The following is a 23,468-nucleotide window of genomic DNA, read 5'->3' as shown; positions in this document are numbered from 1 at the left end:
GCTACGAGGGAAAATATTTAATATTTATTTTTATTTGTTAATATTTATTTGGCTGCTCCAGGTCTTAGTTGTGGCACGCAGGATCTTCCATCTTCGTTGCGGCGTGTGGGCTCTTCAATTTCGACATGTGGGATCTAGTTCCCTGACCAGGGATCGAATCCAGGATCCCTGCATTGAGAGCATAGAGTCTTAGCCACTGGACCAGCAGGGAAGTCCCCAGACTATTTGAAAAGTGAAAGTGAAGTTGCTCAGTTGTGTCTGACTCTTTGCGACCCCATGAACTGTAGCCCACCAGGCTCCTCTGTCCATGGGATTTTCCAGGCAAGAATACTGGAGTGGGTTGCCATTTCCTTCTCCAGAGGATCTTCCCAACCCAGGGATTGAACCCAGGTCTCCCAAACTGCAGGCAGATGCTTTAACCTCTGAGCTACCAGGGTAGGCCCAGACCATTTAGTTTTCAAATCTCAGCTCAAAGGTCTCTGTATTTATTCATTTATTGAGAGCCCATTGTGTGCCAGGCACTGTCCTAGGGGCTTAGAATACACAAAGCGATCAAAACAGACACAGTCTCTGCCTTCATGGAATTTACATTCTAGTGCAGGGGGGATGGCCCAGTAATAAGAGGCATGATGAATAAGATCAGGGAGAGTTTATATTAGTGAGGGTTTGGGAGAGTGTGTGTGTGTGTGTGTGTGTGTGTGTGTGTGTGTATACATGGCTTGCAATTTTTAAAAATATTTATTTTTTCCTGCATCAGGGTTTGGGTGATCTTTGCTGTGGCTCACAGAGTCTTTAGTTGCGATACCCGGGCTCAGTCTTTGTGGCATGTGGAATGTTAGTTCCCCAACTAGAGACTGAACCCACATTCCCTGGATTGGAAGCTCGGCTTTTTAATCACTGGACCACCAGGAAAGTCCCTGGAATTTTAAATAGGATGCCTGGGAAGGACGTCGCCAAGAAGGTAAGATCTGAGACCAGCCTTGAAGGAGATGAGGAATCTGGGTATTTGCCCGGGGGACGGATGGTGAGTCAAAGGCCCTGGGTGGGTGGGCACAGGCTGGGTGTTTCGGGTACTGGAGTGATGAGGTGGTCAGAGACGTAGGTGGAGGCCCAGTGGGCGGGGCCTGGTGGCCACTGGGAAGCCCTGCAGAGTCCAAGGCAGAGAAGTGAAATGATTCGGTTTCCCTTTCATCAGGACTCCCGGGCTGTCGCAGGGAGAATGGACGGCAGCAGGAGGGAAGGAGCAGTGAGGAGTCCTGAACTGGCGCGGTAGCAAGGAGGTGGGGAGACGTGGTCAGATTAGGGAATACATGGTATTTTTCACATGATGCTGATGGGTTGGACTGGAGTGGGAAAGTGAGGGAGTGAGTGAGGCTTTCAGGATGACTCCCAAGGATCTGAGCCTGGCCGTGCCCTCAGGAGCCTTCCCAGTCCCCTCCTTCATCCCTGGCATCACATTTGATACACTTTTGTTATAATCCCTTGGGGCTTCCCTGGTAACTCAGCTGGTAAAGAATCTGCCTGCAGTGCTGGAGACTGCTGTTCAATTTCTGGGTCGGGAAGAAACCCTGGAGGAGGGCATGGCAACTCCAGGATTATCGTCTGGAGAATCCCATGGACAGAGCAGCCCGGCGCGTTACAGTCCACAGGGTCGCAGAGTCGGACAGGACTGATTATGCACAGCACAGCATAGTTGATCGTCTCCTTTCTTTGGCCTTAGATGCCCTTGGGAATCTGATGAAAGTGACGGACTCTGTTCCCAGAAAAATACCCTTATGCATTCAATTGAATGGGTGTCCCCAGACCCCACTGCAGGCCTTTCCCTAAATTATAGACCCCTGGCCAGTGTGTTGCTTGACTGAGCACATGACAGCAGGGGCTGCCATTCACATCCCTCAGAACCAGAATGCGGGGCAGAGTTGTGAGGATCAGCCCCTGACTGCGGGTTGGGTACAGTCCACAGACAAGCTGGGATCTGGCTGCCCACTGGGTTGAAGTTTTTGTTAAATCCTCATTGCATAGGTAACAGCCACACAGTAAACACTTGATCAACATTTGCTAAAAGATGATGGTGATAAACTTGGTACTTTACACGTTTCTCCTGTTTGCAGGATGTCTGATGTGTGTGCGTGCTCAGTCATGTCTGATTCTTTGCCAATTCATAGGCTGCAGCCAGCCAGGGTCCTCTGTCCATGGGATTTTCCAGGCAAGAATACTGGAGTGGGTTGCCATTTCCTACTCCAGGGGGAAGGCTTAAATATTAATTCTCACTCACTCACTCTCACACTCCACATTCTATAGCCTGAGAAATAAAGCCTCAGCAAAGTGAAATATGCCGTACCAGGAAGAGAGGTGTCTGGCATCTGACCAGGGCGAGAGTTAACTGGTGGGCACTGGTCATCCTCAGCGGTTACCATCACGGAGCTGGACCATGTGGAAGCTGAGACTGGGGGCCAGGGCTCTAGGCTTCCCACAAGATGGTTGGTTCCCCCACTTCCTCACGGTTCTACACTCCAGAAATTTATAATCCAGGTAGGGAATCAGTACTAAGAAGAAAGAAAAGGATCCTTAATGACTTCCACTTTTCCCCTGGTTAATTCTTAGAGTAGACCTGCAAGGTAGACCTTATTAACATCCCCTCTTTACAGACAAGGAAACAGAGGCTCAGAGAAGGTAAGTAGCAGAGTTCAGGGCTCCCCTCCAGGTCTCCAAATCCCCAGATAATGAGTGAGCAATAGATATAGTTAAAGGCTTACAACGTAGCACTTAATTATATATGATTTCACCCTGTATTGTATGTAACTTAATACTAATTGCGGGGTTTCAAACTGAGCTGAAGTGAGAGGGGGTGAGAATGGCAGAGGAAGCCTTCATGGAGACTTGGGGAGCTGAGCTGGGCCTTGGAGAGGATCTCAGGGGAGCTGAGAGGGGAAGGGAATCGAATAATTAGGGCATCAGACAGCAGTGAGCTGGGTGGGGTGGGGCGGGGCTAAGATAGTACTATTTCAATAATGGAACTCCGTAAATGGAATTCCAACTAACATTCATTGAGAACTACCCAAGTGCCAGATTCCGTGCTGTGGCCTTTTTACTGCTATTGCATCCAACTCACCTTCCATCCTATGTCGTTGTTGCTGTTGTTTAGTCACTAATTTGTGTCTGTGACCCCGTGGACTGTAGTCCACCAGGCTCCCTGGCAATGGGATTTCCCAGGCAAGCATATTGGAGTGGGTAGCCATTCCCTTCTCCAGTGGATCTTCCCAGATCAGGGATGGAACCTGTGTCTCCTACATTGGCAGGTGGATTTTTTTTTTTTAAACCACTGAGTCACCAGGGAAGCCTATGAGGGAAAGACAGATCCAACCGGACAGGTACTATTGTCACCCCCATTTGACAGAAGCAAGTAGCACTGTTGTGACTTGAAGCCGTGTCTCCCAGGTCGCGCTAGTGGTAAAGAACCCACCTGCCAACGCAGGAGGCGTAAGAGATGTGGGTTTGATCCCTGGATCAGGAAAATCCCCTGGAGAGGGGAATGGCAACCCCTCTAGTATTCTTGCCTAGGAAATCCCACGGACAGAGGAGCCTGGCAGGCTACAGTCCATAAAGTCTCAAAGAGCTGGACTCAAGTTAGCTACTGAGCATGCAACCCACACTGGACTCCAAAGCTCACATTCTTCACAGCTCAAGTTCAATGCTGACCTGATTAGAGGTGGGCATATTGTGAATAACGAGGAGTAAACAGGGCTGGTCCAGTGCCTCGCTGGCAAAGTGTGGCCCACGGGCATTGCCTGGGAGCTTGTTACAGGTGTCAGCTTGGGCCCCTGAATCAGAACCCCGCTTTCCACACAGTCCCAGGTTATTTGTGCACGCATCAGCATTTGAGAAATATGGGGTTGATGAGAAGTTTTGCTGGCTCTGTGCCTGAGCTCTTCAAATCTTTCCAATGACATCTCCCTTCTGGCAGAGGCGAATGAATGTATTCCCGGAGGTGAAAACCCAGGGCAGCCCACCCCAAGCTGAGATCTCTTTGAAGTCTCATATTTCATCTAAAAATGTCATTGAATATTTCATCCCGTACCATAATATATCAGTGGCCATTTTAATATCTCAAAATAGTTATGTAAATTACCGTGGAGTAGGATCCGTGTTTCCAGAAGGCGCATGGGATGGGTTTCCTTGTATCTTAAATGGGGTGGTAATAACCACTTCAAGGGTTGCCGCGAAGATCAAAGCAGAATCATGTATATGGAAATGCTGCGTCAACGGTCCGCCTCGTATACACGTTGTTCTGAAAAAGGAACTGAGAATCCTCTCCAGACCCCATATCCCGCAACCTACCAGCTCTCCTGAGGTCACGGTGCTTTCCTCACAGTCAAGATGAGGCAGGACTCAGTCCAGGGAGGACCAAGGAATGTCTCTGGGCTTCTCAGGAAGCCAGGGAAATAGGAATAGGAACACCTATTGCTAGTTTGTTTAAATTTCTTATGATTTCATAGTGTCATCCTTTCTTATTATTCCTCACTTCCTGATTGGCTAGATTAGCTAGCTGGAAAAACCTCAGGAAAACTTGCAGGCTTCAGAGACTCAGGGTGAAAGAAAAGATGGGAATCCAGCATCCTGTCCCTAGGTGGCTCAGAGAGAGGGGAGCATGGGAGGAAAATGGGGGGCGACAGGGAAAGAAGGAAGCAGACAGCCACAACCTAGGGTCCTTCCTGCAGGAAAAGGGGTGAGAGGGGAGCTAGGGTGTCAGCGCTGGACTAGCAGGGCCCCTCTGGCCTCCCCACCCCGGGGACCCGTTTCCTTGGAATCAGAAGTAGACAGGAAGGCAGAGGGAGAAAGGCACAGATGGCTGAGATGGACACAGACAGCGACCATCCACGTCCAAGGCCAAGGAAGAGGGGCAGCCAGAGAAGGTGTCGGGGGAGGGGGTGGAGGAGCCTCATTCGGAACCTCAGAAGCTAGAGGGGGAGAACTTGGGGAACGGACGGGTGGGAACAGCTCCCCATGGCCCCGGATCAATGGAAAAAGATGAAGTCGGAAAGAGCTATCATATTTGCTTAAGGACGTTATGGGTCACCCTTGGGAAGAGTTCTGGTAGATTAATGGGGTGCAAGGCAGATTTTGAGAAGCTAAGAAGAGAATGATGGAAATTCTTTTTTTTTCTTCTCCCGATGATAATTGTTAGGATTTTCACACAAATTGTGTTTCTATTACAAGCGTCTCACTTGCCATTTAACACTTAATCTGTCTGACTTGTGACTAGAAGCCAACACTGTCTCTTTAGTTAAGAAGTTAAGTTAGTTAAGCATAGAAGGTGGCAAAGCACTGTTTACAGTATGACCCTACTTTCGTTTAAAAGAGTGTGTGTGTGTTTATAAATGTAGATATATGTATATTATAAGCAAAGAAAAGCATCTAGTGGAATATGTGTCGAATCATAATGGAGGTTTTACTGGTATTATGTACGTCACTTTATTCATTTGTTTTTGGCTGCGCTGGGTCTTCGTCGCTGCTTGTGGGATTTCTCTAGTTCCCTCGAATGGGGGCTACTCTTGGCTGGGGTGGGCGGGCTCCTCCCTGCTGTGGCTTCTCGTTTCGGAGCACAGGCTCTAGGTTTACCGGCTTCAGTAGTTGTGACACACGGGCTTAGTTACACCTGGACATGTGAACTCTTCCCAGACCAGGGATTGAACCCCTGTCCCCTGTATTGCCAGGCAGATTCTTATCCACCTCACCACCAGGGAGGTCCGTATGTCACTTTTAATATTTATAGTTTATTATACATTTACTACCCCTTCCCCCACAGGGCTGTAAAAGTCTTTAATAGGGGTTATCTCTAATCATCAGGCCATGGTATATGACTTAGAATTCTATTGGCTACAAATGACAGAAACTCAGTTGAAACAAAATAACGTTAGGGTCATAACTAAGTTGTCCAGCCGCTTCTTCAGGCATGGGTGGATCCAGGGGCTCAAATTCTGTCATTAGGACTCTCCATCTTTGCATCACTGGGATCTGCTGTCTTCTTCCTTGCCTTCGTTCTCAGGCATTTCCAAGCCTGCGTCTCGTTACCTTAGCACCCAAGTGGAAAGAGAGTAGCTTTTCCCCAGGAGTATCAGTAAAGTCCTTGGGCTGACTTTCAAGGGTCAGGCTCAGGCTGAGGCTCATCCCCTGACCAGTGGATCCTTGCGGCCAGGGGAAGTACTGTGTTGATGGGCGAGACCAAGGTCAAGGTCATATGACCTGAGCAGAGATCAAAGGAACTTTCAAGGGCATCTAAGGAAGCCAGCGAACTGGGAAAAGGGACTGAATGGTTCCCCCAAAGAAATCCAGAGTTCTGTGACCAGAAGGGGAAGCAGAAAACCACAAACGTCTGCTTCAAAGGGACCTTCACTCTCTGCATCCTATATCTTTGTAATGACCGAGTTGTTTATAATAAGCATGCATTTCTCTCACAGTGGCAAGAAAAAAAAGATGAGATTTCTCTCTCAAACAACTGATCTGGGTTCCATCTGGTTAGGGCAATAGAGATCACCAAATCACGAGCATGGAGAAAACAGTAAAGCCCAAATCTTCTCAGAGTCCTTGATTTTATTAGGGCATGGGAGGAATGAACAGTGAGGCTGGGGAATCAAATCGCCCTTCTCCTTTTCGTAGACTGTTGGTTGCGTATGTTCGAGACCCACTGGGCTGTCAGATAGTCTCTGGGGCTCTGGGTCGCCCCGGTGATGCGCCCAGGGAGCTGGGCCTTCGTCAAGGTCAGCCTCTGCCTCCCGGCCTCCCGTGGGGCGTGTGCTGTACCTGGGCCTCAGCAAACGCTCCCCTGCATTCCGACATCACACCGCTCTGTTTCTTCATTTCAGGGTTACGCTAAGGACATGGTGACAGACTTTGATGAGAAGCACGATGAGTATTTAATATTGCTCCAGCAGAGGAACCGGTAAGATGCAGCCGCCCGACAGCAGCCCTTGAAATTAACCAAATCAAAAGCCTATTTAGAGTTATTAACAGCGTGCAGGCTCGGTTTCACATCGGAACAGGCTGCAGTCGCCCTCCACGCGGAGGCTTGGAATAATATCTGCCATCCCAGTTCCTATTTCTCCATTCACTGATTTAATCGCATCTTTCGATTGAACTGTAGCAAACCGTCGGACGTGTGGGGCCCGCTTCTCGTCTCCGTGCCTCCGTTCTGGGAGGAGCTGGGTTTGTTAAGAAAAGCTAGAATTTGGCAGGGCCCGTGTGTGAATAACCTAGCCTGTGATCTCACAGGCTTTGAAGGTCCCCGGAAATCTGAGCCTGTAATCATGCCTTGTTATGTAAAGGGGGAGTCCTTTTACACTTGTGTTTGAAGTTGGTCAATGTCGTTTAAAGCTGTCAGTCCTGATTTGACTCTGCAGTGCCGGTTCTCATAAAAAACCTGCAGCCCGATGCCATGTGTACTGAGGTCAAATCTTGTGGTCTGGTTGGAGAGTATTATAATGTTCTCCGGGCCTTTGCAAGGCTGTGCAAGTTCACTTGCAGTTCATTATGGTTTGTCTTCAGGCCCTGGAACCTTGGGGAAAGCTGGGTTTGCAAACTTAGATATTAGGAGGGGTCAGGCAGTGAGTGAAGCTAGCTCAGTGGGGACAGTGGGCGCCTGGAACTCTCACGGGCCCAGGGGTTCATATCCTCCAGGGAGACACTGAAAATCTGGACTTGTGTGGTGAAATATCCTGAGTTTTAAAATGTTTGTGTGTACATGCTAAGAACCTTCGGTTGTGTCCAGCTCTTTGCGACTCTGTGGACTGTAGACTGCCAGGCTCCTCTGTCCATAGGATTCTCCAGGCAAGAAAAATGGAGTGGGTTGCCATGCCCCCCTCCAGGGGATCTTCCTGACCCAGGGTTCGAACGTGCATCTCTTGGGTCTCTTGCATTGGCAGGCAGGTTCTTTACCCCTAGCACCACCTGGAAAGCACCCCCAAGATGTTGGTAATGAATTCAAATCAAAGCCCCAAACAGACAGAAAGATACTACAGCTCCACACCCCCCAGATCTGCAGGAGCGGGAAGGACAGGGGAACTTATTTGGGACTTTGTGCTTTGGGGCTGTGCTTGGGGTCTTGTAGGCAAGAGAGTCTGGGGGTTCTTATTCTGAATATGAATTCAGCCCTTCTCTGATGGGCTGGATTCCAGGTGCTTGTCAGCTGGGGCCCTGGAGGGTGTTGCACCGGGAAAGCTTTTAATGTACAGGATTGCCCCATGTGTTGTAGGAGTTTAGCATCCCTGCCTACCTGTCCTCTTACTAAATTTCACTAAGACCTCCAGTATCTATGACAACGAGACCTGCCCTCATTCCAGATGCCTGCATGCAAGGCAGTCCTGCCCCCAATAGAGCACCTTTGAATAGATAAACTCTCTAAGACCAGCCAGAAATACCAGGCAACATCCCATGTGCCCAGCTGCTCTGTGCTCGTCTCCCTCCGTCCCAGGGGCAACCTCAAACCCAGGCTTGCACTGATTATACCAATGTGGGTTTTTATCATCATTAATGCTAGGGAACAGAATGTATTTATTCAGTTTCTGGCAGGCTGGATGGTGCCACCAAACACCTGGGCAATCATTGAATCATATACACGTGACTTGTCTGGGAAGAGAGTATCATAGTTCCTCGTGAGCAAATTGCTTCTCATTAATTGAGGGATCAATACGTGTGTGATCAAAGAGGCACCGGCCAATAGCATAGCTGGGAAGAGCCAGAGAGGAGGTCGCAGCACAAAGGCAATTAAAAAAATGTCCAAATGGAGCTGCCATAAAATTTGGGAGATGTGTTTGTCACCGAGAGGGAGCTGGCTTGATGACAGGGAATTAGAAGGTAAAGCTAGAAACGCCTCCAAATGGAGACATATGCAGAGTGGGAGTGCTCCGGAGCTGGCATCAGATCGAGCCTGAAAAGACACCTTTGCTGAAGTGCCAGCTGTGTGGCAGGCAGCTCGCCCCCATCCTCTCGTTTTATCCACACACTGCCCGATAAGGCAGTTATTTCACCCATTTTACAGATGAGGAAGTGGAGACCAGGACAGCAAGCATTTGCCCAGTGTCATGCAGCCAGAAAATGGTGGAGCTGGGCCCTACATTTTTTTTTCAGCCATGCCACGCAGTAGGTGGGATTGAATCTGCGCCTCCTGTGGTGGAAATACAGAGTCCTAACCACTGGACCACCAACAAATTCTCCGTACTTTCTTATTTATGTTTTGTTTGACGCTATCATGAGTAATCCAGAGGAGAGAAATCTGCCAGGATTGCCAGTGGCTCTAAGTTCACTATGGAGGGTTTTTGTAGGTATAAACTGAAATTAAGTTGGAAATCTACTTATAAGACTGGGTAGAGTAGGAAGGAGGTTCAAGATGGAGGGTACATATACACGTGTATATAGATATATACACATAGATATATACACATATAGCCGATTCACTTTGCTGTACAGGAGAAACTCATACAACGTTGTAAAGCAATTATACACCAATTAGAAAAACGACTGGATTGAAAACCAGCCTCTGAGCCTTTTTAAAACTCTTTTTTTCTACGTGGACTGTTTTTAAAGTCTTTACTGAATTTGTTACAACGCTGCTTCTGTTTTTTGTTTTGGTTTTGTGGCCACAAGGCATGTGGGATCTTAACTCCTCGACCAGCAATCAAACCCTCACCCCCTACACTGGAAGGTGAAGTCGTGACCACTGGACCACCAGGGAAATCCCAGCCTCTGAACTTCATATTGAGCACAGAGGGAGGTGTCTGTGTACTGGGTTGCCTGGGACCCAAGAAGCGGGTGTATAGTCACTGGGCTGAGTTCTTAGAGACCTGTCCGGAACACAGCTACCCACAAAATGCTGATCGGGTCTTTCTTTTGTTCTTTCAGCAGGATTCCACTGAGTACCTTCTCAGTACCTGCCACTAGTACGAAGGAGAACATTGCAATGAGGAGGACACAGGCAGTCTTAGTCAGTGCTTCTCTGCTCGAAGGGACAGGAGCCCAGAGTAAATGACTTTAAACAGTGAAACTGATTGCCCTGTGAAATAAACAGATCCGGGATGATAGGCGGGCTTCAAGCATAGTTGGATCCAGGTACTCAAAGTGGGTCACTGAAATCAGTCACTCTCCATCTCTCAGTTCTGTTTTCTCACCTTGGAACCATCTCACAAAGGTACCTCCCTCACAGAGGCCAAGGCAGTCCCTGGAAACCCACTGACATTCTCCCTCTAGAGGAAGAAAACACATCTTTCTTAATTGTTTCAGCAGAAGTGCTGAGGCCCATCCTCACTCAAAAGTCCTGAGTTTCCATCCATGAGCCAACCGCCGCCCTGTGCCTGGTGGAGTGGCAGAGTCTGCCTGGCCCCTCCTGGGCCACCCCATGAAGCTGGGCAAGGGTGTGAGTCTCACTCAAACCACGTGGAGTAAGAGGAGGAAGGGGGCGGTTCTCAAGGGGAATCTGAGCTGTGTTTGGAAGACGGGGGCGAGTGACTGGACAAATGAAAAGGACAGGTGTCTGCCACACAGCCCTGGCCTTCAAGGAACTCCCCCCAGCAGGGGCAGGTGAGCACAAGGCTACCCGGGACTGGGCCAGAAGGGGCAGAGAGTGATCACGAGCTCCAGGAGAGGACCAGGGAGGGTGGGGGAGATGCGGCAGCTCTTGTTGACCTGCGCACAACCCTCGCCCAGAGGATGCTTAGTGATTCTGCTCACTCAGTGGCCTCATGAAAGATGTAATCATGCCTAACAGGACCCACGAAAAAGCAGCCCGAATCATCAAAGGGCTGAGACAGGAGGAACAGTTAAGAGCTAACGGCCAAGCGGGGCTGGAATATACACTCAAGAGGGCGGCAGGTCTAAGATCTAAGAATCCAGCAATGGTATTGTTTTTTTTTTTGAAAGAAAGGTTGCTTGAGGGAAACTTACAGGAAAATGTACCCAATTGAGAGGTGATCCCACTGCCTCATGAGAAGATTTAGGCAGAGGAAGAAAGGGGAGAACCAGCTCCAAGGGGGTCTTGCACAGACCAGTCTCTGAGCTGGAGCTTCATCTGGCATCCCCTTCCATCCTCATGAGCTTAGGCATCCTGGGTCTCATTTTACAGAAGAGGAGACAGGCTCCAGAGGTGTAGGGACCTGCCCATGAAAGCTGGGAAATGGCAGAGCCTCCAGCACAGAGCTCAGTCCTCTGCACCATGCCACCTCCGCCCACAGGGATGGGGGCTGGTGACCTCCTAGAGGACAAACACTGGAGCTTGTGAGCCACTAGGTCCCAGGAGGAATGGCAAGCTCCTTGCACCACTGTCCTCTGCCTCTCCATCCTTCAAGGCTTCATTCAAATGCCACTGTCTCCAAAAAGCCCTACCTGGGAGCCACTGCTTCTCCTCTGAACTCTCCTTGTGTGGAGCTCTGTGGCGTGATGCCTGGTGAGGAGACAAGAAACGGCAGGATGACGTGGCAGGGAGATGAGCTCTGGAGCCTCATGGACCAGAATTTAAATCCCAGCCGCTTCCTCAATTGTCTGACCTTGAACAAGTACATCTATAAAACAGGCCAATGCCAGGATCTTAATTCCTGGGCCAGTGAAGGATTGAGCAGGACAAAGTGTTTGAGGGTCTGCAGTAAGCCCACCCATCCAAGTATGCGTTCTCCGTCACTATCGTCATCTTTTTGGTGATAAATATGTCTTCTTGACAGTGAGCTGAGGGACTTCTCTGGGTGTCCCAGTGGCTGGGACTCCGCACTCCCAATGCAGGGGGCCTGGGTTCGATCCCTGGTTCGGGAACTAGATTCCACATGCCACAACTAAGACCTGGCACAGCCAAATTAAAAAATAAAAAATCCAGATAATCCTTGAATGCCTGACACTTGGAGAGCCCCTCGGTTGACCCTGGGGTTTCCTGAGGTCCAAAGGAGGCATGTGGCTAGCCCACAGTCACACAGCAGCCAAGGCTATAGACCACAACAGTTGTTATAAGCCTGGTCATGAGCAGACCTGTGAGCAACGTGCCCCCTGCCCTTGGAGCTCAGCTAAGTCCTCTCCTCACCTGAACCCCTGCTTGTGCCCTGACCACCCATGTCAAGCATCTCGCGTCCCCGGTCACAGTCCCTTGTGCCTCCCAGTGCACTAACTCAGTGTTTCCACTTCATCTTCTGTACAAAAGAGCTCTCTGTACAAGTGCCCCCCCCCGAAGGTCATCACGAGATGAGCAGAAACGATGCCCGTGACATGGTTAGATGCCCGGGGTCTGTATTAGAATGCACGTCCATGCCTTCTCTCTCCTGCTAGACCTTGAGTTCCAGAAATAGGTTCTCAGAGTATTCCTCACCTTTCCTTGCCCTCAGCACAGACCCCACACCTGGGGTGGGGGACATGAGGGGAGAATAAACAGGCACACAGATACTACACTGCAGTGTGAGGCAGGGAGACTCGTGATAGGAAACCTACAGAATCTCTAAGGCAGTGGTCCCCAACCCATTTTGGCACCTGGGACTGGTTCCGTGGAAGATGATTTTTCCGTGGGCCGGGTGAGGGGGATGGTCTCAGGGTGGTTCAAACACATTATACATATTGTGCTCTTTATTTCTATTATCATTCCATCAGCTCTATCCTCAGATCATCAGGCGTTAGGTCCCAGAGGCTGGGGACCCCTGCTGGAAGGGGACAGAGTGTGATAGGGCAGCAGGTGCTTGGGAGCTCCATCTCCACCAGGGCAGGGGACTGAATCTGATTTTCCTGAATCCTGTACACCAAGGGCAGTTTTTTATGCAAAGTAGGCTATCCATTAAAAAAAAAAAACCACCCACTTTTCTTTGATGCCACGTGGGTATTCCTGATGCGCTCAGCTGCAGTAGAGGAGTTCCTCTAGTGAGTCCTTTCACAGTCTGACTAATTATCTCCTCGTTTATCAGTTTCATAAATCCACATTTTCATAAATCAGTCTGCTTAAAGAGAGACCCACGTGGAGCACCCGCCACAGAGCTTGGGTAGCGGGATGCCACGGCGACCACTCAGGAAGCGTCAGGAGAAAAGGTGGTCTCTGGAAGGAAGTTGAGACAGGCGCTGCCTGGCCAGGTGGTCAGATTTTTCCACCTGCTGACCATCTCAGGGTCTCGCAGGGCCTGGGTTCCCTGCTCTCCCTCCCCGGGGACCACTGGTATCCACTGCGTCCTTTGATTGTTTGCACCAGAGAGCGCAGCTCCTGCCGTGTTTGGAAACTGTCTCTTAGTTACTTATGTTTTCCTTCTGTTTTATGCTGTTGCCCAACAATCAGGCATCTCCCAGGCTTCAGAGGCTGGCAAGAGATAAGCAGTGTGTAATGAATGTTCCTGCCACGATTGGCGAAAAGATGGATGTATCAACCGCCAAAGAAACATTTAAAAAAGCAAACAAAGAAATCACCCACAATGCCGCCACCCTCCCTCAACAGCTGATTTAATTTTCACATCTATCACCTTCCACTCTGGGTCCCACAAACACACTTTTTTCCAACTTTGCGCTTATCGCCTAGGTACTGTTTTTATCCTGCCTCCTCCACCCCTCTCTGAACAGATCACAAACATCTGCCATGTTTCGACAGAATCTTCATAATTATAACAGCTACAAGAGATCTCCGTTTCCACTACCCTGGTGTGGGACATTCCGGTCGCTCTCGTGGTTTTGTTAGGACTGGGTGCCGACCATTGTTCCTGATCAGAAACTATTTGCTGACTGAGCGAAAACCAAGCGCGTAACATGTTCTGTTTCCAGCCATGTCTAAGCTTGTCAGTTTCAGCTTGCTAGCTCTTGAAGTTGTCTTTGTCGTGGCGAAGATTCTGGAGCCACACTGCTTCAATTTGCATCCTAGCCTCACTGCCGTACTAGCTGTGTGACCTCGGGCAAGTTACTTAACCTCTCTGTGCTCCAGTTTCCTTATCTATTAAATGAGGTTAAGAAAATTAATCACCCCATAGGGGGTGAATTATCACTGTGCCACCTGGGAAGCCCTTACCATATACAGTAAAGTGTCCTTTTTGTGTTTTACTTAGTGTCCTGTTTTTTACATTTCTGTGTTTTTCACTGGTGAATTACCTGTTTAAACTGGTCCCCGGCGTAAGGTGGAAGTGCTGTCCCACATTCCTAAGCCCAGGAGGCTATGATGTCCCTTGTGGAGAAAATACACGTGTTAGTTAAGCCTCATTCAGTCATGAGTTGGAGTGCTGCCGGCATGAGTGTTCCTGTATTAAGTATCAATATATATTAAATACTGGAGTGGGTAACCTTTCCCTCCTCCAGGGGATCTTTCCCACCCAGGGATCGAACCCAGGTCTCCTGCATTGCAGGCAGTTTCTTTACCAGCTGAGCCACAAGAGAAGCCCAATATATTTAAAAAGGTACCTTTAAACGGAAACACACATAAAGCAAGGTTTTATTTTGATCGGCTGATGAACACGTTGTGACCAGAGGCTCACAGGAACCAAATCCTGTATTTTGCCCTAGAAACAGTGGTTCAGTATTCACGAATTCAGTGTTTGCCTCAACTTTATGGGACTTATCTCAAACAATGGGAGATGGCTCTAATTTAGAGCGGCTTCCCAGGTGGCACTAGGGGTAAAGAACCCACCTGCCAATGCAGGCGATGTAAGAGATTCTGGTTCGTTCCATCCCTGGGTCAGGAAGATCCCTTGGAGAAGGGCATGGCAACCCTCTCCAGTATTTATGCCCGGAGAATCCCATGGACAGAGGCACCTGGCAGACAGCAGTCCACGGGGTCACAAAGAGTCAGACACGACTGAAGTGACTACACACCTACCGCACAGAAAGCATTTAGAACAGAGTGTGGCTTCTACCTTTTATGGTTTACCATTACTATTATATTTAAAAATCCTCTTTATTGGGTTGTGTCGGGGCACAGTTGCAACAGACAGGCTTCCCTGATGTAGTGTGCAGACTCCAGAGCACGGGCTCAGCCGTTGTGGCCAGTGGGCTTGGTCGTCCCGTGGCACATGAGATCTTAGACCAGGGATCAAACCTGTGTTCCCTGCATTGGAAGTCAGATTCTTATCCAGTGGGCTAGTAGGGAAATCCCACTACTGGTTTTAAAAATTTACATTTTGCTACTTTGGTAGGAGCTTATTTAATCGCTGAAGAGGATCCACTTTTTAATTTTAATTTTTTGCCACCATGGTTGTTTGCATTTCTCCTTCTGTGAAAAGAAATCTCGTTGGTGTAGGAGTGTGTGCAGGCATTTGTAAAGGCTCTGAAGGGTTTGACGTCAGATGGGAGCAATTCTGAAATGGACATTGGGCACTGTCTATGGCAGGGATCATCAGGAGTGGGGAAAGGATAAAGCCAAAGTACGAGGTTGGACTCTGGAGAAAGCTGAACAAGGAACCTGGCCACGCGCACGCCAAGCCCCTTGCAGGCAAAGGGTTTGATCATCACATCATTAATCTTGAACAAAGTCTGCACTGGTATATTTTTAAACTGCATCTGAATGTAAAATGATGACATTTGGGATATCAGGGGTGTTGGAGAACACATTTATTTCCTGAAGCCAAAAATCAGTCTGCCTGGCGTGATGGCAGCTGTTTTCTAACGTGAGGATGTGTTTCATGAAATCTATCTCACAGAGGCTTAGACCACATTTTGTTCCACGTGGAACAAAGTGCTGCTGTCCACACCAAGGGGAGGTGCACGAAATTGGGATCACCCCAGGAAATCCAGGCCGTGTGTAGCAGTGTGCACACACCTGCTTTTGTCCCTGTGCCACCATGGGGCAAGGATGGAACCCGGGTTTTGGCTGATGTACCTTTGAGCCTCAGGATGAAAGCAGGGCCCACGGAGCCTCCCGCTCCCTGCTCCTCCATGTGTGAAATGGGCCTCTTAGGGCTGTTTATAGATGAACAGCTGGGCACCCGCAACCCAGCCTCTGATTAGAAACGCTTGCCTGTCAGAGCGGCAGGTCCCTCCCCACATGGGGGTGGGCAGTGGCTCAGGCTCCTCGGATGAGACGCTGGTGATCGTTTCTCTTCCAGGATATTAAAGCATCTGAAAACCAAGGACCCCGTGCAGTTAAGGCTGGAGCACCTGGAACAAGGGTTCTCGGTCTATGTCAATGGGGCCAACTCCGAACTGAAGACATCCCCTCGGAAAGCCATCCATTGCGACTTTTCCAGAAGCGCCTCCCACACTGAGGGGACTCACGGTGAGCACAGGACTGCCAGGTCAGCACCAGCTCTGCTGACAAATGAGGGACGATGGAGCCACATCCCACACACAGAAACTAGTGAGCCTGTGCAAGTTAACTCTGTCCACTTGGCCACAAAGAGATAGCATGAAAATGAGAGACACAGAGAGAGAGAGAGATTCCTTTTTTTTTTTTTTAACTTCTTTTTAAATTAGTCTTGGCGTCCATTCCTGCAGGGCAAAGGAGACCAGAGTAGTCAATTCCTGGCTTTTACATTTCCTGGATCTCACGTACCAGTCGTTTAATGAAAGGTCTAGGATAATTTTTGGAGAAGGCAATGGCACCCCACTCCAGTACTCTTGCCTGGAAAATCCCATGGATGGAGGAGCCTGGTGGGCTGCAGTCCATGGGGTCGCTGAGTCGGACACGACTGAGCAACTTCACTTTCACTTTTCACTTTCATGCTTTGGAGAAGGACATGGCAACCCACTCCAGTGTTCTTGCCTGGAGAATCCCAGGGACCGGGGAGCCTGGTGGGCTGCCATCTATGGGGTCGCACAGAGCTGGACACGACTGAAGCAACTTAGCAGCAGCAGGATAATTTTAGTGAGACCTGATTTTCACTCACTGTGTCTTAACTTCAGTACCTAACCCCTGTGATAATTGATTCCAAATCCATACTCTACAGACTTTAATCAGATTTCATGTATCCTATAATAAAAGGACACATGAAATAAAATCTGGAAGTGGAATTGAAGACTGCCGATCCAGTGGTTGACCCCATATAGGCCCCCAAAATGTTTTGGTGAATCCCATGGACAGGGAAGCCTGGCGGGCCACAGTCCATAAAGAGAGTCAGACACAACTGAAGCTCCTTAGCAGAAATGAATGAAATGGCAGCACGTAGGAGTCAGACTGGGGCTTCCCAGGTGGTGAAGTGCCTGCTGATGCAAGAGACACAGGTTCGACCCCTGGGTAGGGAAGAGCCCCTGGAGTAGGAAATGGCGAAATCCCATGGACAGAGGAGCCTAGTGGGCTACAGTCCATGGCGTCTCAAAGAGCCGGATATGACTGAGTGACTAAGCATGTGCACACACACACACACACACAGGAGTCAGACACAGTTTGGCTGTGTTGCTTTGGGGAAGCCATTTGCTCATCTTTAACATGGGACGAATGAGTGCCAGAGTGCCTTTCAAGACTTGTCATTTTGTCTGAGAGGCCAGTGTGCTACTGACTTACGAGAAGAGGATTTGGAGCAAGGCTGCTGCTGCTGCTGCTGCTAAGTCGCTTCAGTCATGTCCAGCTCTGTGCAACCCCATAGATGGCCTCCTACCAGGCTCCTCTGTCCTTGGGATTCTCCAGGCAAGAACACTGGAGTGGGTTGCCATGTCCTTCTCCAATGCATGAAAGTGAAAAGTGAAAGTGAAGTCGCTCAGTCATGTCTGACTCTTGGGTTGGATTCAAACCCTATTCTGCCCCTTTCTAGCTTTGAGACCTCTGACAATTGGGTCCTTTCTGATCCTCGGTAAAATGGGAGTGATTATGCCTACCTTGCAGATTTCCCAGAAGGACTGAATGATAAGAATTCTAAAGTGTCCGGCACACAATAATCTTTTAAAAAACTTTTTATTTTATATTGGAGCATAGCTGATTCACCATAAGGAACTCAGCTATACATATCCATGTATCCATTCTCCCCCAAACTCCCCTCCCATCCAGGCTGCCACATAACATTGAGCAGAGTTCCCTGTAGCACACTATTCTTGATTTGTGTTCCAACTCATTGGCTCATAGGTATGTAAGATCCCAAGCCATTAACAGGCAATAAAAATGAATACAACAAGGGGATAAAAGGAGAAAGTGATGTCTTCAAACCTTCCCCAAGGAGAGCTACTGCATTTCAACTTGGAGTTTAGCATGAGTTTCCTAGCCCCCAGGGCAAAGAGGGAAATGGGATGGACTCTCCTAGCTTTCATAGGGGAGACTTACGCTGACCTGCTGGTTAGGAGAAGCAGGCCTTTCTAGGGCTCAGGGAAGGGCATATAATGGGAGTTTCTGAATTTGGGTCCCCAGTAGTATGTTCAGTCATTCAACAGTTCTCTCCCCTCGCCCCTCCTTTGGCTGGCCTGTTGTGCGTGCTGTCCTGACCTGCTTCTGTATCTTAGAGATGCTCCTTTTGTACGTAGACTGCCCAGTTCAGCTGCCCACTATTATACCTACTGTTCCATAGCATGAGGGGCTGTGACTAACTCGCCATCCCTTGTTGTTGGGCATTTAGCTTGTTTTCTTTCTCTCTCTCTCTCTTTTTTTTTTTTCGGCCCCACTGCTCAGCATGTGGGATCTTAGTTCCCCAATCAGGGATCAAACCCATGCCCTCTGCATTGGAAGCATGGACTCTTAACTGCTAAACCACCAGGGTAGTCCCCATTTAGCTCGTTTTCTGATGCTTTGTGGCTACAAAGAGTGCTATAAAAGTGAAGAGCTTCACAGATACGACCCTGGGCACCCCGATGGACATTGTAGCTGTAAGTTACAAAACCACCATCAGTGTGGGCTCATCTTTGGGGGCTCACCAATTCTCTTCCCTTCATCTCTGTACAGATTGTGGACGAAGAACGCTGTTTGGAGAAGCTGAAGAAGCTTTGAGACGCAGTGCACGGACAGCTCCCAGCAAAGTCCAGCGCCGAGGATGGCATCAGGTCTGGAAACCCTGGGCAGAGTCAGGACGGTGGCCCCAGCTCACACTTTAGACTAAAGAGCAGGCTTCTTGTGACAGTAGAAACGTAGAGTGTTCAGTATCCCCAGGGGCAGGGGGTGGGTCTAGCTGCGCACTGCCATGATGCCCTGTGGCACTGGCCTCTGGAGAGCAGAGGAGCCCTGGGGACCCGCCAGCCCTCTCTGTGACATGATCCCCCCTTCTGGATGGGGCCACCCCAGGTCAGACTCACAGCATCTCAGGTCAGACCCACAGTCCCGTCGTAATGCATTCTCACAGATGATTTTATTAAGCACCTGTGATATGCCAGGCATGGTCTCAGGTACCGGGGATACAGTGGGTGTGTAAGACAACACCCCCAACCCACAGACCTGAGATGCCACATCAGGTTGCTACTGATGCTGCTGGTTCAGCGGCTTGCTTTTTTGAGCACCTGCCGGTATCAGGCGTGGGCTAAGCTGCCATGTGACTCCTCTCCTTTGCCCTCACAGCAGACCTGCAGGATATATTCCAAAGTCCTTCCTCCTTTTTTTGGCCATGCCATGTGGCACGCGGAATCTTTAGTTCTGCAAACACCCCCGTGCCCCTTGAATTGGAAGCACAGAGTTTTAACCACTGGACCACCAGGGAAGTCCCATGTCCTTCCTACTTAAGGACGCTGAGGGCACAAAAGCTCAGAAGTGTTAAGTGAGCTTTCCAAGGTCAATCACTGAGAAAGGGTGGAATTAAGATTCAGGTCCAAATCTGTTGCTCCAAGCTCGGCTTGCTCGTTCTTGCTCCTGTAGTCCTTACACCTTCCCTGTGGCCTTATCTGGGACCAGGGGGACCCCCACTGTGCATTCGAATCACCTGGGATGCTCAGGCCCCACCCTCAGAGATTCTGGCTCACGTGATCTGAGATGAGGCTTAAGCAACATACATATAATATGTATATATATACACACACACACACACACTATATACATACATATGTATGTATATACACACACATATATGTATATATACTGTCATGGTTCGTATGCGAGTTGGAAAATAATTTCCAGACATGAGGCAGAATGAGAGGAGAATAAAGTTTATTGGAGAGGGAGACGCTGTTAGAACAGCAAGCTGGCTCAAGGCGGAGCCAAACCGTTTCACAGGCTAGCAGGCAATTTTTATAGCCTCAAGGCAGAGAAAGTTCCCACTGGAGTGGTGGCCTTAGGCGACTGGTTAGCATGCTATAGGGTGGGTAATAGGATGGGTATTTTACCTAATATGGGGTCAGGGAACTGGCTGGTTTAGATCTGGAGGCTCATGGCAACAGTTGATTGCTATGGGGCTTGGTCAGTTCCAGAGATTTAAAAAGAAATTAATTAATTTATTTTAATTGGAGACTAATTACTTTACAATATTGTGGTAGTTTTTGCCGTCCATCGACATGAATCAGCCATGGGTGCACATGTGTCCCCCCATCCTGAACCCCCCTCCCACCTCCCTCCCCACCCCATCCCTCTGGGTTGTCCCAGAGCACCAGCTTTGAGTGTCCTGCTTCACGCATTGTGCTTGCACTGGTCACCTATTTTACCTATGGTAATATACATGTTTCAGTGCTGTCCTGCTTCTCACCTGTGACCTTGGTATGCGCCCGGCTGTGCTTAATCGCTCAGTCGTGTCCGACTCTTTGCGACCCCATGAACTGTAACCCAGGGCTCCACATATAGCATATGTTCGGATCTATGTACATACTAGGGCTTCCCTGATGTCTCAGCAGTGAAGAATCTGCCTGTAGAGCAGGAGCCACGAGTTAGATCCCTGGGTTGGGAAGATCCCCTGGAGAAGGAAATGGCAACCTCTCCAGTCTTCTCGCCTGGGAAATCCCATGGACAGAGGAGCCTGGCGGGCTGCAGTCCTTGGGGTCTCGAAGCGTCAGACACGACTGAGCATGCGCATACAAACAACAAGTGAACATGAACAGCAAATACTTTTTATTGGCCCATCTTTGCTAACCCCAGAGGAACGTGAGTATCCTCATTGTGCCACTAAAGAAATCGAGGCCCAGAGAGGTAATAAGGTGACCTGCTCCCACAGATACTGGCGGAGGACAGTGGCTGAGGTTTGGACCCTCGGCCTGTGACTCCAAACCCAGTGATTCTACTTCTCTGCAGGCACTTTTGTACATCTAGGTGAAATGGGCAGGGGTGTTCCTGCCAGCCTAACTCCCAAGCCTCATCTCGCTGCTGATGAGCAAGGCCCTCGGGTCACACAGCCCGGAGGCTTCCTTTTGTCCCCAGCAATGAATATTAATTTCCCATTAATGAGGCCTTTCTCCACTTCTCACTTCAGACAGTTCTCCAAGCTGTCTTGAGAGCCTTCTATTATCAGGAGCCGTTATTTGCGTCTTAGACGGTGACTTAATGGCTGGCCCCGGAGTCTGTGCAATTTAAAGACTTGGCCTAAGATTAATTAGCATCCCTCCCTGGTCTCTCCCTGTGGTCCCACACTTCACAGGGCCTAATCATGGCTAATTCCCTGGCTTCCTGATGCCACGAAGGCTGTAATTGTCCTTCTGTACCCAGTCCGTCAGGGGTCAGTCAGTGCCTAACAGTGGAGACCCCCAGGCTATTTGAATCATAAATGAATGGAAGGCTAGGAATGGGGGGAGTGCTTACAAAATCCTTGGGCGGGTAAGAGGATGAGCTTGAGCTGGGCCTGCAGGAGCAGTATACCCAGTATCCTCGAATGGGCCGGCCAGGAAAGCTGTTACCTAGGACACAGGAGGGAAGATGGGGGATCAGCCTCAAGAATGTGTCACCTGGGACCTCCCTAGTGGTACAGTGGACAAGGATCAGCCCGCCAGTGCGTGGCACACAGGTTCTATTCCTGGTCCCGGAAGATCTCACATGCTGCAGAGCAACTATGCCCAGGTGCCACAACCATTGAGCCTGTGCTCTAACAGCCGGGGGACCACAACTACTGAAGTCCACGTGCCCTGGAGCCCCTGCTCTGCAACAAGAGGAGCCACCGCCATGAGAAGCCCCCACACACCGCATCTAAGCGAGTAGCCTCCGCTCGCCACAACGAGAGAAAGCCCGTGCTCAGCAACAAGGACCCAGCACAGCCAAAAATAAGTAACTAAGTAAGTAAAAGAATGTGCTACCTGAACTGTGAGCGAGGCATCAGGAAGCCAGTGCCACAGCCGTTGGCCTCCGAGCGACCCTGTGTCTGCGAGTGAGGCACGTGGAAGAAAGACCTCGCCCACAGCTCACCCAGCCGGGGTGGGACGTGAATGAAAACACTCCTGGCCTCTACCGCATGCTTGGCACAGAAGCAGCTGGCTTGTGTTCCCTTCATCTCCACTTCACTTCTGCTGTGCCTGCCTTCTACGAGGCCATCGGATCAGCCACACCCATGTCACATCCAGACCCTGGCTAAGAGGGAGGCTGGGAAACGCAGTGTCTGGCTTTCTGGCCTCTAGTGAACCAAAAGGCACCCTCAGAAGAGGGTGAAATGGGTGCTGGAGGGCACCGTCCCATCAACTCTGCTCCACCCATACACAGTCCTTTGGGGACCACCCCTCAGAGATGGAGACAAATACAGGAGTCTTTAGAAGTTGCAATTGGACTGGGAGCCAGTCATGAAGGAAGTCATCCATTAAGTTAATGAACATGTATTACCATGGGCCAGGCAGTCTGCAAGTGTGCCCCAAATGCCCAAATCAGGCTCAGTGCCTGCCCTGGAAGATCCAACTGTGAAGACATGCGCACAGGTCATCCTGGGAGGAAGATGCCACAGCTGTTCTCCAGTGTCTGGAAGGCCACTCTGGTAGACTCTGAAAATTAACCGCTCGAAGCCTGTGGGCTCAACTTGCCCCCCAGATAATGGTTTTGGGACTCACACAATTTATAAGAGACTTAGTCACTTGCTAACACTTTAATTCAAAAAATTTTATGTATTTTTTAAAAAAGCTTGATTCCTAATTCCCCGGGAAAATGGAAAGATCTAGCCCCCGGGCTGGGTTGCCTGCCCATAAGGCAGCCATCAGCAGTCCACTTCTTCAGGTAAGAACACCCGGTGGCAGGTGATAGGGAAGTCCAAAGGGTTAAGAGCACAGACTCAGGGACCGGCAGCCTGGGTTCCAAGCCTCAGCTGCACCACCTACTAGCTGAACGGTCCCAGAGAAGTGGCTTAACCTCTCTGTGCCTGTCTTCTCCTCTATAAGCAGGGTTGGTAATGGCACCCTCCCCACCAGGTAGTTAATGAGGATTGAATGACTGAGCTCGCCCAGTGGTGCCCAGCACAGAGGAAGCTGGCAGTGAATAGCACTGACTGCCGTTATCAGCCAAGGGGGACATGCCGAGGGTGGCTTTTCCCTCCAGTATGTTCTCACTCTCATTCAGTCCTTCATTCATCTGGGGACCATTTACTGGATACTTCTGGGTTCTGGAGTCAGAACATGAGTGAGGCAGGCCAGGCCCACTCTCCTGGTGCTCATGGTGGTGGAGTAAGTGAGTGTCGGGGTCAGTTACTCTCATAGGTCAGAGGACCTAGAAGACCCCAGGAAGGAATGTGGCTTTCATTTTAAATGCGAGGGCTCTC

General features: G+C 49.7%; 1 protein-coding gene across 1 annotated transcript in view; it reads left to right on the top strand.

Annotated features, from left to right (window-relative positions):
* Positions 1–832: 832 nt before the first annotated feature.
* KATNIP (katanin interacting protein) overlaps positions 833–23,468 on the top strand; it is a 177,381-nt gene continuing 154,745 nt past the window's right edge. Inside the window, exons 1-4 of the mRNA XM_052635696.1 lie at positions 833–961; positions 6,864–6,940; positions 16,023–16,192; positions 18,779–18,876. Of these exons, the coding sequence (XP_052491656.1) occupies positions 833–961; positions 6,864–6,940; positions 16,023–16,192; positions 18,779–18,876 (474 nt within the window). The remainder of the gene's footprint in view (positions 962–6,863; positions 6,941–16,022; positions 16,193–18,778; positions 18,877–23,468) is intronic.

The sequence above is a fragment of the Budorcas taxicolor genome, chromosome 2 (genome assembly GCF_023091745.1).
Source record: "Budorcas taxicolor isolate Tak-1 chromosome 2, Takin1.1, whole genome shotgun sequence".
Classification (NCBI taxonomy): Eukaryota; Metazoa; Chordata; class Mammalia; order Artiodactyla; family Bovidae; genus Budorcas; species Budorcas taxicolor.
The sequence above is the reverse complement of the archived record's forward strand: the minus strand, read 5'-3'. Positions and strand labels throughout refer to the sequence as shown.